Genomic DNA, 21,087 nt, shown 5'->3' with positions numbered 1-21,087 from the left:
GATTTATGTCTGATCACATTTCCCTTTTTCACTGATTGCTAGAAAACAAAGGCTAATTTCTGGCCTTTCTCTAATACATTAATTTGGTCTTAAAACATGCCCCTTTTTTGTACTAATATTCATTCATTCAAAAAAATGTATCAAGAGTCTCTTAATGTAAGTTTGCTGATGGCCATTAGGGAGTCTTTATAAACACAGAAAAAAACTATTTGCAGTTACTTTATTTTTTGATTAATGTTTGATTTATTGAAGTACAAATATAAAAATCTAGTTTTCCTTTAAGCCTTCAACTGTAAGTGTATTCTATTTATAAAACTAGTACATTTAACACACTTTCTAAGGTGCTTTTGATAGTTGATCAACTCAAACAGAAAACAAACTAAATATCCTTAAATACAAACGAGTAATTAAATTCTCTCACATATATATACTAAATTGTATTTATACATCTACTATCGTAAACACTTTAATTGCCTCTAACAAGAAAACCTTTCTAAAAACTTAACTCTAGTAAATACATTGCAATAAAGTTTTAAATATAATGAATGTTAAGTTCTCTTAAACATTCCAATAGTTTCAAAATTTAGCCAAATACTTGCAGCTTTTAACTTAAAATCACTCAAAAAACAATTACATAAGTATTCATCTTCAATTAGATTCTTAGACTAATTTGTATGCACTCTAATAGGCCTAATTCTCTGAAATATAACAAATATTTTAAAGACCAAATACACTGATTATTCCTAAACTTAATACAAAAATACTAAGCATTTAACAAATTTCATCATTTCCATATTTACTTCTAACCTTAACAAGGGTAAAAGACTTACCCACTAAAGAAAGCAGTGATTCTCAAAGTGTGGTCCCCAGATCAGCAGCATTGGCATTACTTTAGAAGTTGTTAGAAATGCAAATAATGGGTCCTGGCTCATCAGAAACTCTAGAGGAGGGGTCCAACATTTTTTTTTTTATACATATACATATGTTCCCATATCTCTTCCCTCTTGCATCTCTCTCCCTCCCACCCTCCCTATCCCACCCCTCTAGGTGGTCACAAAGCAGCAAGCTGATCTCCCTGTGCCATGCGGCTGCTTCCCACTAGCTATCTACCTTACGTTTGTTAGTGTATATATGTCCATGCCTCTCTCTCGCCCTGTCACAGCTCACCCTTCCCCCTCCCCATATCCTCAAGTCCATTCTCCAGTAGGTCTGTGTCTTTATTCCTGTCTTACCCCTAGGTTCTTCATGACATTTTTTTTCTTAAATTCCATATATATGTATTAGCATACGGTATTTGTCTTTCTCTTTCTGACTTACTTCACTCTGCAGGACAGACTCTAGGTCTATCCACCTCATTACAAATAGCTCAATTTCGTTTCTTTTTATGGCTGAGTAATATTCCATTGTATATATATGTGCCACATCTTCTTTATCCATTCATCCGATGATGGGCACTTAGGTTGTTTCCATCTCCTGGCTACTGTAAATAGAGCTGCAATGAACATTTTGGTACATGACTCTTTTTGAATTTTGGTTTTCTCAGGGTATATGCCCAGTAGTGGGATTGCTGGGTCGTATGGTAGTTCTATTTGTAGTTTTTTAAGGAACCTCCATACTGTTCTCCATAGTGTCTGAACCAATTCACATTCCCACCAGCAGTGCAAGAGTGTTCCCTTTTCTCCACACCCTCTCCAGCATTTATTGTTTTAACAAGTCTTTGGGTGATTCTGAGGCACATTAAAGTCTGAGACTCATTGCTTTACTGTAGCCTCAACTACTCAGAGGCAGTTTTGTCCTAAAACACAGATAATGTAAAAGCCTTGAGTTCAGCCATCCTGTGAGGTGAGCAGCAATTCTAAAATGGGCAAATCTACTTCATGCTTGAGAACCAATGGACAAAGGAAACAATATTAAGACCTCAAACTTAGTTGGAGTTACCATCAGAGCAGATTGAGGTTGTTTATCAAGAAGAGATTCTTCTCCCCCTCACCTTAGGAAATGAGACTAAGACTGGCGACATCTAGGGTTATCCTCTTCCATGAGTGACCAGCACCATGAGTTGTTTTTTTAATAGTAACAACTGGTACTCCAAATCCTATACAGGTACTTGGTCTTCTCTGGGTTCAAGATAAACTATTATCTAACTCTTCCTGACAATCTGCATCTGCAATTTCCAACCTAAAATATATCTAAGTTTTCTTACACCTTCCTTGGATTTTACGTTTTCATCTCATTTTAATATCCTTCTGATTCTAAATAAATTTCAGTGGCTATCCATCCTATCCTTTACCTAATTTAACTTGTTTTAACTTTAACATCACACATGATAGAATTTTGCATTCTTCTCACATTTTTTCCTGTCTGACATAACTCTTAGAAATAGGAAGATAACTCTCAAATGGATTCTATATCCCTTATTTCTTTGCCTGGCCCAGATTCTTTGTCAGGAAAATGGGATAATAATAGTACCTATCTCACAGAGTTTTTATTAGGATTAAATAAAAGTATCTGCTAGTGCCTGCTCCATAGAAAATGTTCTTAGCCACTCTTATTCTTGTCATTTCCCCAAAAGATACTGTTTTAATTGGTAAAAGTAAATGAAAAGAAACTTCAAATAGGAGTGAGATGTATTTAAAGTATACTGTCACCAAGTGGGAGAGCAGAGTTGACATAACAAGGAAGTTTATGATAAAAACTATGCTACAATTAAGTTGAAACTCTAAATGTGTTAAATTTTTTTATTTATTACCATGTGATCTAGTAACTGACTACTTTTAAAGGTTACCCAATACAGGTTTATGGTGATGCCTCCAAACCTGATCTATACTTAAGGTCTAAAAATTTTTTTGAATCAGAACATAATTTACTCTTTAACCAGGAGCAAAAATTGTGTCATAGTGTGTCTTCTTTGTAATTGTTATTAACTAGAGCAATGGTGTGATAAGCTCCTTAATGTGTCTAAGTCCCAATTAGATGTTCCTGAGGGGACTATAATGTTGGAATCAGCAAACACTGAAAACTGGTAAAAGCAAAAGCTTGGAGAGGAGTGAAGGCATCAGTTAACACTGTCAGGTAAGCAGTTTGTTTACAGAAAGAGTTAAAATCAGAAACATATGACCAAAGTTTTATCTGGTGCATCCTTAAACTGTCAATGGTAAAACTATTTTATCAGCACCTTTACTGAACATGAAATGGTGAGGGGTAAGATCACAAACAACAAATGGAGTCCTGGAGTGTAGCCGATCTACAAGTGTAGAAGTGTCTGCACAAGATATACTGCTACAACACACAGGACATTTGAAAGAACTGAAGGAAGGGTGACAAATAACAGGGAACTTAAGCAGCTGTTATAAAAATCTAAAATAAAGGTAGTCACAAGCAGAAAGAGTAGAAGAAATCCTTTAAACAGACTAACAAATACTCATTCCAAAGGACACAAATGTAAAGAAAAACCCTATACCCGAAACCTATCTGGTAGGCAGCTGCCAAGAAAAGATCTCTCATTTTAAGCAAAGGCTGCCTAGAAATTAATGAAGAACCATTTATTTTTTACCTGTATGTGTACATGTTGCCTCTCAAAGGAGTCAACTGAGGAAGCTATACTTATTCTAAGAGTGGGAAGGGGTAATCAAGTTATTGCTGGGGCATTCATCTTTTGAACTACCTTCAGAACTCTGTAGGCATAACTTTATAGACTTACAATGTTTTTAACCCCAAATGCTATTTAATTTGTAGCTTTACCATCTATCATGTTCACTAATTCTGTTCCAAATGAAAAAAGAGCTCCAGAGTTGAGAACCTTTGAGATCATCCAATCAACCTCATTTAAAATGAGAAAATATACACCCAGAGAGATTAAGTAATTTATACAAATTCTTTCAGCTAGTTAATGCTAGAAGTACCTGTCCACTGACCTTGGTCATAAACTGACATCACAAGGCCTTTCTAACTTGTGTCAAGAGATTTGGGGGCACGATGAATATTAAAGAAAGTGCCATGAGTTCATAAGGCAGCTTCAACAGAAGAGGAATCGGTATAGTATTTTGAAGCTGTAACTCTGAAGGACAGTGTTTGATATAGCAGTGTGCTCAATACATGTTTCTGAATCAATGAATCAGATGTATATATTTGGGCAAATTTGTTAAATTATTCATCATATCCCTTTCCAGGTTAAGTTACACCACATATTTCTCAGTTCTTCATCTACCTAGAGGCTGGTCACATTTCAACTGTTTTCAATTAATCAACTGAGGTCTCATTAAAAAAAAAAATCCTTTATTCAAACACTTTAAAGTTCTGGTCCTCATCCCTGGTCCCACCTTTAAGAGGATTCTGCATCTGATTAATGTCCTTCAAAGCAGAAACCAAGTATCCCCTTTTTCATTTTTCTAATTCCATAAACAAGGATGGTGAAGAAAAAATATTATGTAAAGTGAAGAAAAATTAATAAAAGAGACCATGATAAAATTACATTTTAATATTCAAGTTTCTTCAAAGCTTAAATTACACACACACACACACACACACACACACACACAATCAATAGATATCCTCACAGTTTCAGTGCTTTAAAATGAATGTTAGGATGTGGGTCATGGATAGATTTTATATTCTTTGTACTTTTCTCTATTTTCTAAACTAATACTCACATAATTTACTCTCATAACACCAGAATGCATATTAAAACAGATAACAAGAATAAAATATGATTAGGAGAGGTCTGCCACTTATTAACTCAGGGAAAGCCAACGACATTGGACAAGTTACCATATGCATGATGCAAATACCGCTTCAGCAAGTGCTTTTAAAAATTCCGTAAGATATCAATGTCCTGTCATTATGACTGATTTTTTTAAAGGGCAGTACAACCCCACTATGACAAAAGAAAACTGAACAGGCAGTAGAAATGATAACTGGGGAAAGTTTCCAGGTTCTGCCACCTCAAGACAACACGCAGCCTTTCAAAATACACGACACAAAAATCCACTGGGTTCCCGTGGACGCTAAACATTTTCTTTTCCAAAGCCGTATTAAGTGCTTATGTGAATTCTAACAGTTGGCAAATATCAAATAAAAACGATGATCCAATCCAAACCCAAGTCAAGCACAGCGTTCTTAATGATTTCTAAGAGGGAAAACATGAGCGTCACAATTGGTTCAATATTCACCTCTCACGGGGAGGGAAAAACGAAGGGATCCTACCCTTGAAATAGTTGGCGGGGTAAGGAAAGTCGAGCATAGGTGAAGAAAGCAGGAAGAGCAGAGCAGGAAAAGCTACGACGCAGACACGAGCAAGTCTTCCGTCCCCAGAGCAGAGCGAGCCCTCCGCTCCTCGCCCCGGTCCCGCCGCCATCCCGGCCCGGCACACCTGCCAACGCCCGGCCCGCGCCCCACGCCCACCCCGTTCACGCCGGCGGCCCGCGGGGCCGCGCCCCCAGCGCAGCGCCCACACCTCCGCCTGCCCCCCGCCCTCAGCCCGGGTCGGCCGCGCGGGACGCGAAGGAAGGCTGGGCTCACCGGGTCCCTCCGGGCTGGACGGCGCCGGGGGCCGGTGGGGCGGGGACCCGCACCCGGGGTCCCCCTGGGCGGGCTCCCTCAGGTAATCCTCGAAGCGCACCTGCCGGGCTACGCCGCCACCCCCGAACCCCCGCAGGCGGTTGGCTGTGCCTCGTAGAAGGCGCCCGCTCTTCCCCGTGAACGTGGTCAGGTAGTCCATGCTGCCGCCGGGCAGGCGCCGAGGAGGCCAACGGTTTCCGCCGAGACTCTGTGCTCGCCCACCCACGCGTCCGAGCCGACACTGGGGGCGGTGGCTCCGCACGCCTCACCGGAGGCTGGGAGGGAAAAGGGGAGGGGACGTCCGGAACTTGGCCCCGGGGCGGACCATCAGGGAACTAGGCGTCGGGGGAAAAGAAGCTGGACAAAAGTTTTGAAAAGTTTTTCTTGTTGCTTCCAAACGCCAGTTCGGGCCAAACTTAGCTTGTGAAGTAGATATATACTTCCTGGAACAGAGGCAGCGTCGAAACGCGGCGGCCTTTTAGCAAGCCGAACCGAACCTATCCGCTTCCCCCCACGTGCCTGGCTCCAATGGAGCAGGCCTGCCCCGCCCTACCCCGCCCAGTCCCGACCCGACCGGACTTTCGGGACTGCTGGAGAAAGGGGAGGAGGCCGAGCCTCGGGACCCGAGGGTAGAGCCGGGTATAAGGCTATAAGGGTATAAGGATGGCCCTGGGGAGGCTTCGCTGGATTTGCGGAGAGTTTGGGGGCCTAGGACAGCAGTGTCCAAAAGTTTCTGTGTGTCCAAAAGTTTCTGTGAGTCTCTGTGTGTTAGGGGGAGGGGCACAATCCACAGGAAACTTTTGCAGTTTGAAATTTTGGTGGGCGGGGTGGGTGAGAGGAAGGAGAGAATGTTAGTTTTAAGGTAAAACTAAAGTCGTAGTTAACATAAAACAACCCAGATAAAATGCTTCCTAGGAAGCCTTATGAGACCATCTTTGTAAAATAAAGCATTAATCGTCACGTTCGAAGTTCGCCGTGGCATTATGAACTGATGTTAGAGTTTGACATTCCATGACTCTGGTCCTGTAAGGCAAGGTAATTAGGGCTTCAGTGTGCAACTTTATCCTCCTTTAAGCAGAGAAGGAGCAACGACATTTGACAGACATTTACTACCCGATTTCGTTTCCTGTGAGATCTGGTTATTCTCTTCCTTTCACATCTGTTCATAGCTGTTTTAGTTTTTCCCATGCGGTAAATAAACTTTCTTGGAATTACCAGATTATTAATGCATTTGAAGAAAAGGTTTGAACTAGGAAGTTGAAGAGCTAATCATACCGAACAGTGGAGTCCAGAAAACATCTTTGAGGAACTTAAGCATTTTGCCAAACCATTAAAGATTATCCTCCGCCCTGCCCCCCCCTTTTAAATTATTTGACTGATCTTTTTCCCATCATCACCATTTTCAGCTTAAATTCTTAATAGGTTGGACAAACTTCACCATTCTAACATCAGCATCACTTTTATACTTGGTTAAATGTATAGACTGTCTGGGCTGTACCCCCAGAGTGTGATTTCACAGTGTTTCTGAGTAAGGACCCAGGAATATGCATATTCAGCAACCATCCCTGTGTTCAGATGTGCTGCTTAGGAAAGCACTGCTCCAGACTTCCTTCTGTACCTCCTTGGAACCCATTTGGTAGAGTGGTAAGTGGATCCCAGTTTTTCTGCGATTTCCATTTCATAAGGAAGGAAGCATTACCAAGCTTAGCACCACTTCCAAGATCTCAGAGAGGCTCAGTAAGCTTTACAAATTGAATTTCAATGACTTAAGTCTAATCCTGATTAACTACAGTGAAATCCTTTTTCTAAAATATATTTTACATCTTCAAATCTGCCATTAGTTTGTGATAATCATATCCAAAATAGTGGTTGAGTATTTTATACCTGATTAAATCTGCACTTTTACATCTAACCTTAGTAGGAACCTGTACTCTACCAGTTCAAATACAGGTTTACAAGCAGTTAACCCATCAATTTTTTCTGCTTCTGTTTCATGGAAAGCTAGAGCTGCTGGATAAAAATGTATAACTTTGATGATTAAGTGCTTTACAAGTTTTTATTTAAACTCAGCTAAGCCCTAATGTCTCTAAAATCGTTTTACTCATTTCGTCATCTTTCCTTTTTATTCTTCCCATTTGTTGTCTGACCCATCACCATCCTCCTGAAGTTACCAAATTCATTACGCAAACATGTTACTTGGTCTTCTAAATGACTTAAAATCATAGGCCATGAAATATAAACACTCTCACTTTTCTTCCCCTTTCCTTTTTAATCTACAAGCTCATCTCCATATATTGCCTCAGAAGGAAGGAAGTCCTTACACGTCCATGCCTCTCGTTCTCCAAATTAATTCTTGACCTTAGTCTGGTGTGTGTTGTCTATGACTTGTCAGCCTTATTATTCCTTTGCGTTTTATTATTTTTTCTCTCTCCACTCTGGTTCCTTCCTCCTTATCATGCCATATCACCACATATATTCCTCTCATCCTTTAAGAAAAAAAAAAAGTGTCTTTATATATCGTGCATGCCTCCTCCAGCAAACCTTTGCCTTATTTTTATTTATTTATTTTTTTATTATTTTTTATTTATTTTTTTTTGCGGTACGCGGGCCTCTCACTGCTGTGGCCTCTCCCGTTGCGGAGCACAGGCTCCAGACGCGCAGGCTCAGCAGCCATGGCTCACGGGCCCAGCCGCTCCGCGGCACGTGGGATCTTCCCGGACCGGGCACGAACACGCGTACCCTGCATTGGCAGGCGGACTCTCAACCACTGTGCCACCAGGGAAGCCCCCTTTGCCTTATTTTTAAAATAACTTTATTGACATATGATCTTACAAACCACATAATTCATCTGTTAAAAGTATACAATTCAATGGTTGTTAGTATATTTACACAGTTGTTAAACCATCACCCAAATCTAATTTTTGGACATTTCTATTACCCACCAAAGAAACTTCTTGTCCATTTCTAGTACTCCCCATTTCCACCACAGGCATAGACCACCACTAATCTACTTTTTGTCTCTATGGATTTGCCTTTTATAAACATTTCACATAAATGGAATCATACAATATCTGGTCTTTGGTGTCTGACTTCTTTCACTTAGCCTAATGTTTCTGAGGCTTATTCATGTTGTAGCAGGTATTAGTATGTCATTCCTTTTTATTGCCAAATAATATTATAGGGATATATCGTATTTTATTAATCCATTTATAAGTTGATGGATATTTGTATTATTCCCACTTTTTGGCTATTATGAGTAATGTTGCTATGAACATCTATGTACCAATTATTTTGTGGACATATGTTTTCATTTCTCTCTATACCCAGAAGTTGAATTGCTGGATTTATTTTTTTGGTATAAAACATATTCTAAGTTTAAGGTATATAATGTGATGATTTGATAGGAGTATATATTGCAAAATGATTACTGCAGTAGAGTTAATTAACATTTCTATAAACTCGTATAGTTATCTTTTTGGTATATGTGCTATGAGAATGTTTAAGATCTACTCTCTTAGCAACTTTCAACTATACAATATTGTTAGCTATAGTCACCAGGTTATATGTTAGATCCCCACGAGTTATTCAACTTAAAATTGGAAATTTATACCATTTGAGCAACATCTCACCATTTCCGCCAACCTCCAGACCCCAGCAACCACGATTCTACTCTCTGTTTCTATGAGTTCAGTTTTTTTAGATTCCACATGTAAGTGAGATCATACAGTATGTGTCTTTGTCTGACTTATTTCACTTAACATAATACCCTCAAGGTCCATCCATGTTGTTGCAAATAGTAGTATTTCCTTTTTATGGCTGAATAATATTCCATTGTGTATCTATATCACATCTTATTCATCCATTCATCCATTGATGGATATTTAGGTTGTTTCCATGTCTTAGCTATTGTGAATAAAGCTGCAGTGAACATGGGGGTGCAGATATCTCTTCGAGATAGTGATTACATTTCCTATGGATATATACCCAGAAGTAGAATTGATGGATCATACAGTAGTTCTCATTTTAATTTTTTGTGGAACCTCCATACTGTTTTCCATAGTGGCTGTACCAATTTACATCCCCACCAACAGTGCATGAGGGTTCCCTTTTCTCCACATCCTTGCTAACACTTATCTCCTACCTTTGTAATAACAGCCATTCTGACAGGTGTGAAGTGATATCTCACTGTGGTTTTGATTTGCATTTGCCTGATGATTAGTGATGCTGAACATCTTTTCACGTAACTCTTGGCCATCTGTATGTCTTCTTTGGAAAAATGTCTATTCAGATCCTCTGCCCAGTTTTTAATTCAATTGTTGGTTTTTTGCTATTGAGTTTTATGAGTTCCATATATATTTTGGATATTAACCCCTTATCAGATAAGTGGTTTGCAAATATTTCCTGCCATTCCTTAGGTTTGCTTTTTATTTTGTTGATTGTTTCTTTTACTGTGATGTAGTCCCACTGGTTTATTTTCGTTTCTGTTGCCTGTGCTTTTGGAGTCATATCCAAAAATTTATTGCCAAGACCAATGTCAAGGAAGATTTTCCCTGTTTTCTTTTAGTTTTATGGTTTTAGGTCTCACATTTGAGTCTTTAACTTGTTTCAAGTTAATTTTTGTGTATGTTGTAAGATAGGGGTCGAATTTCGTTCTTCTGCATGTGACTATCCAGTTTTCCCAGCAACATTTATTAAAGAAACTGTATTCTTGGCTCCATTATAGTTGATGGTATCTGCATGATTTATTTCTGGGTTCTTGATTCTGTTCCGTTGATCTATGTGTCTGTTTTTATGCCAGTACCCCACTGTTTTGATTACTATGACTTTGTAATAAATTTGAAATCAGCAAGTGTGATGCATCAGCTTTGTTCCTCTTTCTCAGGATTGCTTTGGCGGTTTGGGGTCTTCTGCAACTCCGTATGAATCTTAGCATTGTCTGTCCTATTTCTATGAAAAATGCCATCGGAATTTTGATAGGGATCACATTGAATATGTAGAACACTTTGGGTAGTATGGACATTTTAACAATATTCTTCCAACTCATGAACACAGGATACCTTTCCATTATTTGTGTCTTATTCAATTTCTTTCATCAGTGTCTTACAGTTTTCAAAGTAGAGATCTTTCACCTCCTTGGTTAAATTTATTGCTAAGTATTTTATTGTTTTTGATGCCATTGTAAATGGGATTGTGTTCTTTATTTCTTTTTCAGATAGTTCTTAGCATATATGAATGCAACAAACTGACTTTCTCTGTCAATTTGTATCCTGCAACTTTATGAAATTATTTATTCGTTCTAACAGTACTTTTATGGAGTCTTTAGGATTTTTCTATATACAAGATCATATCATCTGTAACTTTACCTCTTCCTTTCCAATCTGGATGCCTTTTCTCTGTCTCGCCTAAGTGCTCTGGCTGGAACTTCCAGTACTATGTTGAATAAAAGTGGTGACAGTGGGCACCCTAGTCTTCTTCCTGATCTTAGAAGAAAAGGTTTCAGCCTTTCATTGCTGAGTGTGATTTTAGCTGTGGGCTTATCATATATATGGCCTTTATTATTTTGAGGTACATTCCTTCTGTACCCAATTTATTGAGAGTTTTTGTCATGGAAGGATACTGAGTTTTGCCAAATGCTTTTTCTGTATCTACTGAGATGATCATATTAGTTTTATTTTTCATTTTAATAATGTGGTATATAACACTTATTGATTTACATATGTTGAATCATTCTTGCATCCCAGGAATAAATCCCACTGTTTGCTAGTATTTTGTTAAGAATTTTTGCATCTATATTCATCAGAGATAAGTGTCCTGTAGTTTTTTTTGGTGTTAATTCTTCTTTAAATGTTTGGTAGAATTCACCAGTGAAACCATCCGGTCCTGGGCCTTTCTTTTTGGGGATGTTTTGATTACAGATCCATACATCTTACTAATTATTGATCTGTTCAGATTTTCTATTACTTTATGATTCAGTTTTGGGTTGTATTTTTCTTGAAATTTATCCATTTTTCCTAAGTTATCCAATTTATTGGCATGTAATTGTGCATAGTAGTCTCTTATGAACGTTTACATTTGTATGTTATCAGTTGTTTTAGTTTAGACCGTATTAGAAATAATTTCCATATCTCTGCTCTGTATTTTTTTAAAAGGTATTAGAAAAATGGAAATGCAAAAAGGAAAAGAAAGAGCAAAACAACTTTGGAGAAACCTAAGCCTGTTGCTAGCTATTATTTTTATACCAAAATGCCAGTTTCCAGCTTCAGTCTGTAGCTGGTAATTAGATACTATTATTTTTATTTTTTCTTGTTGGAGAGGCTATGGGGGAATTGAACTTTGGGGTCTATCAATACAAGACAAAATGAAGCATGGCAATAAAAATAGAACCTGCCTACAAGTCCATCCATCTCTCTTAGACAAAGTTCTGGGCAGCAATGCCAAGTTCTTATCAATATTCCACTTGTTTCAGCCAGGGTGCATGAGCAGAAGACTGGTAAGTGCTGAGCATAATATTTGAAAGGAAGAGAATCTACTCCTCTTCTTAAAGTGTATGGGGGTTCCTTGACTCCCCACCTCCCCATCCCAAACAACATTTGGGAAAGATGCTAATAATACCAGGTAAATTAGCCAAAATCCAGACTGCATATAGGAAGAGAAACCCAAACCTGGATGGTCAATCCAGCACTAGCCAGATAGGTTTGATTTTCAAAAGAGTCATGCACTGGCCATTCTCTCCCACTGCAGATCTACTCTTAGCTCTCACAAGGCAACAGAAACATCAATAGAACCAGATTCTGTGCTGTTCTGACAGGCATGAAGAAAAGTTTGACCACTTCCAGCTACCTCTCAAGAGAGAAGCAGACTAAGCCCACCTACCCCACTCTGCACTCCCTACCCAGGGCCTCTTATGGGAACTAAGCTGGCTCTACAACCAACACCATGAGCAGCAGTGGCATGAAAAACATGTAATGAATGAAGTGAACAAAGACTGGTTGGAAGCCACTTTGTGCCTACTCTACTAATTTTCTGGAGTTAAGGAAGAAAGGTGTGGGGAGGAGATTCTTAAAACATACAGAGAAAGATACAACAGCATTGTTAGGCTGCATGATACATAAACACATGTACTTATGTTTGGTCATTAAACCCTATGTGTTGTGTGACATGAAATCTCCCAGCTTTTAGTTTCTCCCCTCTTTAATCATCTCCAACACTGCAGCTGGGTAATCTCAAATCCATAGATCTAACTGTTGCCTTTCCTCCACTTTAAAAACATTCCTGTTCCAGCAGCAACATCCTGCAGTTAATGAGAATCAGCTGTGGAACATTTAAAAAAAATACAGATTTCCCTACTATACCCCAGAGATCCTGATTCCAGGGTTGTAGGGTGGGGCTCAGGAACCTCAGTTTTTGATGATGAGCCGTGTTTGAGATCTGCTCCTTTACAGTTCTTCTAAGTGCTTTGCATATTTAGTTCACACAAATCACACATTTACTTCTGAATAGGGCCACAAGGCTAGTTTTGACAAACACTGAGCAAAAGTGATGTGTTTTACACTCCCATGTGTAAAGAAACAGCCTCTTTTTAAAGCAGCCAACGTTCTACACTCCATATGCCCCTGCCCCTGCCTCAGCAACCAAGGATACCACCTGCTTCAGGTGGCACAGCTATGAGATGGTGGAGCCATCTCCAATAGCCCGGATCCCTGAGAAACTACGTGGATCAGAGTCCCTCCCCGCAACTTCAATCTGAATTGGACATGTAATATGAGCGAGAAATAAAGAAAGAAATAAACACTATTACAGTAAGCCACTGAGGTTTAGGGGTTCATTGGGCACCATAGCAGAAGCTTAGCCAACCCTGACTGATACAAGGGTTTACAAATGCTTAATTTACATTGAGTTTTATCATATATTCCAAGTTAGTATACAAAAGACTTCCTGATTTATGTTGTCAAATTCATGCGTTTTGTTTTTCAGGCCTCTCTTGCCATTTCTATATTCTGACGAGTATTCTCAGATTCCAAGAATATTTATTAATTTACCATCTAAATGATGTATGTGAATAAGAATTTTCTTGACATTTCACAACCAAAAGCAAACAAACCAAAACACAATGAGTAGAATGCTGAGGTGCTGATGCTAAGAACCCATCAATCATCCATCACTCCCAGTTTAAAACTTCAGTTTCATTCACATCAGCCTAATTCTCTCAATAAATGTCTTTATGATCAGAAAATATTATAAATTTGAACTTGTAAAACAAATGTATGCTCATAAAATGCCATTTTTATGTTCTATATATTGGTTTTAGGTAAAACTATATTAGAAGAAGTTTAAAAAGAATTGCTTTTAGAGCTATAAAGAGTAAGTCTCAGTTCTCTTTCACATGCTGCCCTTAATTTAGTAATAGCAACCCTGTTAGATCTGAGAGAGACCTTGGTGCTTATCTGTTTGAGCCTCTCATATTTGTTGATTTGTTAGCTAAGACCCAGAGAAGTCAAGCGAATCTCTCAAGGTCACACACTTGGATAAGAGCAGAGCCAGAAGAACCCAGGGCTTTTCTACAGGGAGTGCTGCCACACGAAATGCTCCATCTTTGACTTGAGTAATGAGTTGTGACTCTCGATTCACCCAAACATTTGTTAAAGTGGCAGGACGTCCCATAACGTGTTTTCCAGATGTGAAAGCTGGGTCAAAGTATTTACTTTTGAGATATAGCTTTCTTATCTGTAAAATAAGAGCAAATAATACCTATCTTGCAGCTCTATTTTGATTAGAAAGGATATCACACATGTTCAGTGTTAGACCCATTGTCCCTTGGCCTTAAGTAAACAAATTTAGATTTATTGCCTTCAAATTTCAGCCTATACTTCTAGATCAGGGTTCAACAAAGTATGGCTTATGGATCAAATCTGGCCTGGTACCTGTTTTTATCAATTCAGTCTTACTGGAACACAGCCACACCAGTTCATCTATGTATTGTCTATAGCTGCTTTTATGCTACAACAGCAGAGATGACTAGTTGTGACAGAGACCTTATGACCCAAAAGCCCCAAATATTTACTTCCATGCTGTTTTCAGAAAAATTCTGCTGACCCATGTTCTAGATTTCTGAGATCATTTTGAAACTACTCTTGATCCTTTCACTGAAGTATCGTTCAATTATCTCTTTCCCTGACTCAGCCACAAATTTATCTCTATTCAAGTTGTTCCTAAAAATATTTGGGACATGGGCAAGGAGAGTCCCAGGGCACAGCACAGGAGAGTGCCTTCATGGTTGACAATGATTACCACTCGCTGGACACACTTATCTGAAGAAGTATGAATCCACTAAATGATACCATCACCCAGTTTTCATTTATCAACTATGTCATATATTTGTTAAATGCCTTTCTAATGGACAGAAGAAGATGAGGTACAGACTCCGATCACTGTTTATCCCCTCCCAATGGGTTTCAAACCTTTGTTGTTTCTGTATCCTTCAACTCCATTTCAGCCCCATCCTTTGAAATTTGAATTATTCATCTAACTATAGTTTTCTGGCAGATCTCCTGTTATCCTGGTAAAGACTGGTTATCTGTCAACAAATCTGATTATTCTTCCTGGGCATACTATATTTCCCAGCTTTCTTTTTGATCACGGTGCCCAAGTGACTGAGTTCTAGCCAATGGAAGGATTGCAAAAGTGATGTGTGCTACTTCCAGGCCTGGCCCACAAGAGCATCCCACTGATGACCCTTCACGGTCTTTCCCTTTCACAGCCTGGAAGCAGATAGGCAGGAAGACCCAAGAAGCCATTTGTTAAAGATGGTAGAGCCACAAGATAGAAGGAACCTGGGTCCCTGAATCTACTCTTAGAGGGGAGCCACCCACCATTCAGGAACACCAATTTTGGACTTGAACAAGAAACAAATTTCTCTTGTATTTAAGTCATTATATATATTTGAGGTTTGTTTGGTACAAAAGGGAATATAATTTTCACAAATACACTATCATTCTCATACTATTACTACCAAAGGGTCTGTGACCACATATCAAAATATCCTGATAATCAAGTTTTCTGGACAAAGAGGTTACAAGTTATGCAAAGTGGATGTAGGTGGTCTTTCACTATATCCTCACCTACCTTAGCCTATAAATCTCCATGTCACAGTTTTTGTTTTGTATTTTCTAGTAGCTCATTCATTTTTGTTTTTTTAATAATGCTCAGGGGTTTGTTTATTGATTCAATCAGTCAACAGATGTGGGGCCCTGACTAGGCACCAGGGAGATGCTAAACCAGACAGACAGCCTTCTGCCTCTAGTGCTTCCTGATTTGTATTCGTGAATAACTCAGTGAACACTGCCTAGCCTCAGTTTCCTCAGCTATCACACTGGGGTAGCAATGGTGACCTAGTGTTTAATGAAAACAGTGTAAGTTCATGACATTTGACACAAGCCTGACATACGATCAGTGCTCTGTTGGGGAGGAAGAAAACTTTCCTCTACCCTTCTAGGTTCTTCTGGCTAGATTATTAAATTGACATGTAGCTCATTCATTCTTAATTGAGAAAAAGCAAAATAGGCACAGTTGTTCTGTCTTAATCATCGGTTCAACAATGTACATCTTCCTCAAGAAGAGAGCCTTATACCAGCTTCTTATTCTCCTTTATTCAAAGACTTCCCTTTTCACAGAATGATCCTAGTTGGCTGGTTCCTTTAGTGTTTCTGAAACCTCGCTCTGTGTTTTGACCTTTCTAACACTCTTTACAGTTTTATGCCATCCTTTTACTTGTCCTGGTTAATATGCCCTTCCTACTTTTACCTCTTCTAGGAACTAAACTCAGAGAACATGTTAAGTCACACTGCTTTCTCCCCATTTTGCTTTCTCAGTAAGAGTATTGATGACTTTGATTGTTTGGAATGCTATCATCTCTCATGTAGGCTTCAGTTTTAATCTTTGAAATTAGATTAAAATGTCTTATTTATTGTCTGTCTCTCCGTACTAGCATTCAGCAAGTACAGGGACTCCCTTCACTGCTTAGAATATGGCCTGGCACATCGTAGGCACTCAGGTATTGTATCTGTTGAACGAATGAATGTAGGAAATCATGTCCACCTTTTCTCTAGATTGGATCCCAACCCATTTTTGTGGTTCCCATTGTGGATCTCAGCCTTAGCTACACATTTTAGGACCTCTGGATCTTCTGAAATCCCAGTGCTCAGGCCACCTTCCTGATCAATGAAATCCAAATCTCTTAGAGGTAGGATACAGACATCAGGGAGGACACTGCCCAGGTGATTTCATTGTGTAGCCAAGATTGAGAATCACTGCTGGGCTCCTGTTGTTTCTGTAATAGTCTTTCCTGTTAGTGAAAATTAAGTCCAGAGACCAGTAACTATTATGACACCATCTTGTGAGGGATCCTAAGGTAATAATAATGAACATATTATCAACTGCTTCCTATGCCAGGCATTGTACTAAGAATTTTTCATACATTATTTCCTTTAGATCTCATGTCAACCCTGAGGGGAAAGTTAATGAACCCTCCCTTTGTAAACAAGGTTACTGGTAACCTCAGAGAGGTAAAGGAAAGCAACACTGTCAGTCAAGTCAGTTGAGTCTCTTGGGTGTCTGCTCTTAATTTAGTGGGATCTACAGCGCAGGGGTTTTCAATCATGGGCAATTTTGCCTCCCAGTAGGGTTACTAAATAAAATATAGGACTCCCAGTTAAATTTGAATTTCAGATAAACAATGAATAAATTTTTAGTACAATTCTACACCAAATGTTGCATGGGACATACTTATACCAAAAAGTTATGTGCTGTTTATCAGAAATTCAAATTTACCTCGGGGTCCTCTAATTTTACTTGCTAAATCTGGCAACCCTACCCCAAGGGAACATTTAGCAATGTTTGGAGATATTTTGGGTTGTCAGACTGAGGGTGTGCTACTGACATATAGTAGGTTGAGGCCAAGGGTGCTGCTTAAGATCTTACAGTGCTCAGGACAGCTCCCAAGACAAAGAGTTATCCAGCTTCAAATGCCAATAGCCCCCAGGTGGAGAAACCCAGATCTAGTAGATGCTGGGAAAGATAACTGCATTATGCCTCTGGCAACTTCTATAGTTTGTCCTCAAACAGCCTTACTTCATCCTCCGCCTAGCTAAAGTAATATTTAATCTTCTTTTACATTTGCACTTTAGTATGTTGTGCACGGAGATAGCATGTTTCTCTTGATCCTGATACCTCTCCATCTCATTACAGAGACGATGTGGGGCAGGCTATGGCCACTTACTGCAATATCTTTCTTTGCTTTCTCTTTCAGCCCCACATTTGCACTTATTGTTTCAAAATCTATGTGGTCCCGGTTAAGACATCCTACTCTCTGAAGTCCTGTTTGCACCAATTTGACTTAGCTGCAATTAGCACAGAGAAATCTGTGACTGGAAGGTGTCATAAAAGCCCAGATGGCAAAGGGAGAAAACAGCTGCATGCAAAATAGTTTATTGCTAATAGAATGATGCTTCTGAAGATAGCAAATTTTTATGCTGTGAATACCATTAGCATGAATGGAAGTATTTGATAACTTCTACAGGTGTGCTACCTTCAGATGTTTTCTCAAAACTTTAGCAAAAGAACATTGAAATGAATTTCACCTCAGTGATTTTATAGAACATGCATTATGAGCCTGTCATGAATAAATCTAAGTCAGTTTATTTTATATTATGCATATATTCTAGTTTGATTTTGGAATCTGTAAAAAGCATGCTGGGTATTCTTTCAAGTATTGTGACCGAACATAGAGTGTATTTGGTACAAAGTTTTAACTATTTCTTCAAGAGCTTAAACATTGAATCATGTGCCAGAATTTGAATTTCAAAAGATTTAATTTGTCTTTTTCAGGTGTAACTTTAATACACTCACCTTAGGGTGTTCCTAAAAATTGATTTGCAAGGTAACAGATGTCAATTTTATTCCACGAAAGGTTAGAGCTTGAGTTATTTCCCAAAATAAAGCTCACTTGCCAATCAGGCTTTTAAAAATATATACTTATTTCTATTATTTCTATATAGAGAATTTACTGTGTTTTAAAATCATCATACTCACTACTTATCTCTCCCAAAAAGAAGAGACCCTGAGTTTTGGATAATATAAAAAGAGCTCTATCCAAAGGTCCTCTTATCCTAAGGTCCCAATAAGGATTATCTGCATTAGCTAGGGATAATCATAATTATCACAAAAATCTAATATACATATACAGTTAGTTGAAATATACACACACACACGTACACACACATGCACTTCACTGTATGTGTAATATAATTGGTTCTTAATAAATATGCATTCTTTTCCACTCCTCCAAAATTTTGAATGTTTATGAGACATGTACTTGGTATTTCCAGACACACTTTATGTGTCTGTCTCTGAAACTATTAGTTGACTGTCTACGTTAATATGACTTTACTACTCTACTGTGCTCTGGTTCATTTCAGGAACATCCTGAACGAAGTCATCAGCTCTTCAACAGAAAGCATCAACTGATAGTTTTCACACCAGAGCTCTTTGAACCCCTTGCCTCAAAATCCTCATCTTATTCTATCAATTCTAAACTATCATACCATGATTCTTACCCAGTCCTAACCAAGTTGTTACCCTGGAAGACCTGCTTTCAAACAAACTTGAAAATCTCAAAAATCTCAGCTATTACTTCCCCTGACTTCTCCCCACCCCCAACACAAGGCACTTAAAAGGCTCTGTTGAGGTGGTATTCTCTCTACCTCAATAAACTCAGTTTTGTCTTACCAAAAGGTAGTCTTAGGGGAGCCAGCTTTTGACATTTCCATTAGATTATGAATTCCTAAAGGGCTATCTATGTCTCATTAATGTTATCTGCAGTTTTACTACAGGGTTCTTCTGGGCAGGTGGTTACCAAAGTGTTATTTTCAGACCAGCATCATCAGCATCATCTGGGATCTTGTAAGAAATACAAATTCTCAGGCTCAAGCTCAGCTCCACTGAATCAGAGGATGGGCAGAGCCCAGAAATCCACATTTTAACTAGCTCTCCAGGTAATCCTGATGTACTCTTAGGTTTGAGAACTACTGTAGGTCACAGCAGACGGTCAATACACAGGAAGAGTACAGAAAAAAGTGTGATGAGTCTCAAGTGGAGGTATGGTAATTCCTAGTTAAAATAGATAAAGTACAACATGGCTTTTTGGAGGAAGTGACAATTGCGACTTGAAGGATTAGTAGAATTAGTAGAATGTAGTTAACTTTGGCTGAAGAAAGTAGGGTTTAAGGGTGTTGAGCTGGAGAACAGAAATTGGAAAGCGGCTGAAGCTAAATTGTGAATGTCTAAGGAATTTGGACTTTTTTGTGTCCATAGCAGAGGGTCACTGATAGTAACAGTGCACTTAGGGATACAGTATTGTAAGGGAAAAATAATCCTGTGCTTCAGTGGAAAAACTATGCAGTGTCTAGAGTACACTCTTCTGGGTTATCTGCTTTTGATTCTCTGGAACCTGATTTACAACTCTATAAAGTGTAAAAGCTGAGAGCTATGCAAAATTATTCTTGTCTATAAACAAAGACATTCTTGTTTATGCAAATTCCATCCAACTTTGAATTGACTTTGAATTGACTTTCTTCACCAACAGTGAAAGAATGTGTCCCCATGTAAACATTCTTTCCAATAAGCCTGTTCTATGTCTGTTTGGATTCTCCTTTAAATTGGTTGTAACATCTCACTGCTTCCTTAATTAATGAGTTAAATAAAATATTTAATGTGTTAATTTTTATATCTGTCTTGATGTTACCTTTTTTTGGGGAAAATTATCCTCTGACCATCTTATTTCTCTAATAGAACCTATTTGGGATATACACACATGCATAGACACACACATCAAAGTTTTTTTTAAAATATAATGATATTCTTTTAAGATAGCAAAAGGATATACTATTTTTGATATATTTATTAATTCTTTGGGCTATGAAACTTTGCATCATGCTTCCTATAAAGTTCATCTACAGTAATAAAGGTACTTTAGAGCTTTGGAAATATTGTTATATTTTATAATAATAAACAATTTTAACAGTGGCAATAAGGTTAGGAAAAACAACAAGTTGTTCTAATTACAATTCTCCAGCCAAAGATTATAATATTGTGCTGTAGCAGAACAAACAAGCTGAAGGGTACAGAGGTGTGTGGAACATGTTTGCAGAATGCCAAAAAATCACAGTTTGCCAATCCAAAAATGGGCAGAAGACCTAAATAGACATTTCTCCAAAGAAGACATACAGATGGCCAAGAGGGACATGAAAAGATGCTCAACATCACTAATTATTAGAGAAATGCAAATCAAAACTGTAATGAGGTATCACCTCACACTGGTCACAATGGCCATCATCAGAAAGTCTACAAATAGTAAGTGCTGGAGAGGGTGTGGAGAAAAGGGAAGCCTCCTACACCATTGCTGGGAATGTAAACTGGTACAGACACTATGGAAAACAGTATGGAGGTTCCTTAAAAAACTAGAGTTGCCATATGATC

At 38.5% G+C, this 21,087-nt stretch overlaps 1 protein-coding gene and 1 long non-coding RNA gene across 5 annotated transcripts in view; one reads left to right on the top strand and one right to left on the bottom strand.

The window, feature by feature from the left end:
• OXR1 (oxidation resistance 1) overlaps positions 1–21,087 on the bottom strand; it is a 369,883-nt gene that overhangs the window by 95,083 nt on the left and 253,713 nt on the right. Inside the window, exon 1 of one of the 4 annotated variants that reach the window (XM_019942254.3) lies at positions 5,518–5,816. The exons of the other annotated variants lie outside the window; for them this stretch is intronic. Within the exon in view, the coding sequence (XP_019797813.2) occupies positions 5,518–5,716 (199 nt within the window). The 5' untranslated portion in view covers positions 5,717–5,816. Of the gene's footprint in view, positions 1–5,517; positions 5,817–21,087 lie in introns of those variants that run through there. 4 annotated transcript variants of the gene reach the window in all.
• On the top strand, positions 3,036–20,335 carry LOC141276930 (uncharacterized). The gene is made up of 2 exons (XR_012327313.1): positions 3,036–3,072; positions 19,029–20,335. It is a non-coding gene; the product is annotated as an uncharacterized lncRNA (long non-coding RNA).

This window comes from Tursiops truncatus, chromosome 17 (genome assembly GCF_011762595.2).
Source record: "Tursiops truncatus isolate mTurTru1 chromosome 17, mTurTru1.mat.Y, whole genome shotgun sequence".
NCBI classification, from domain to species: domain Eukaryota; kingdom Metazoa; phylum Chordata; class Mammalia; order Artiodactyla; family Delphinidae; genus Tursiops; species Tursiops truncatus.
Note: the sequence above shows the minus strand (reverse complement) of the source record. Positions and strands in the feature narration are given on the sequence as shown.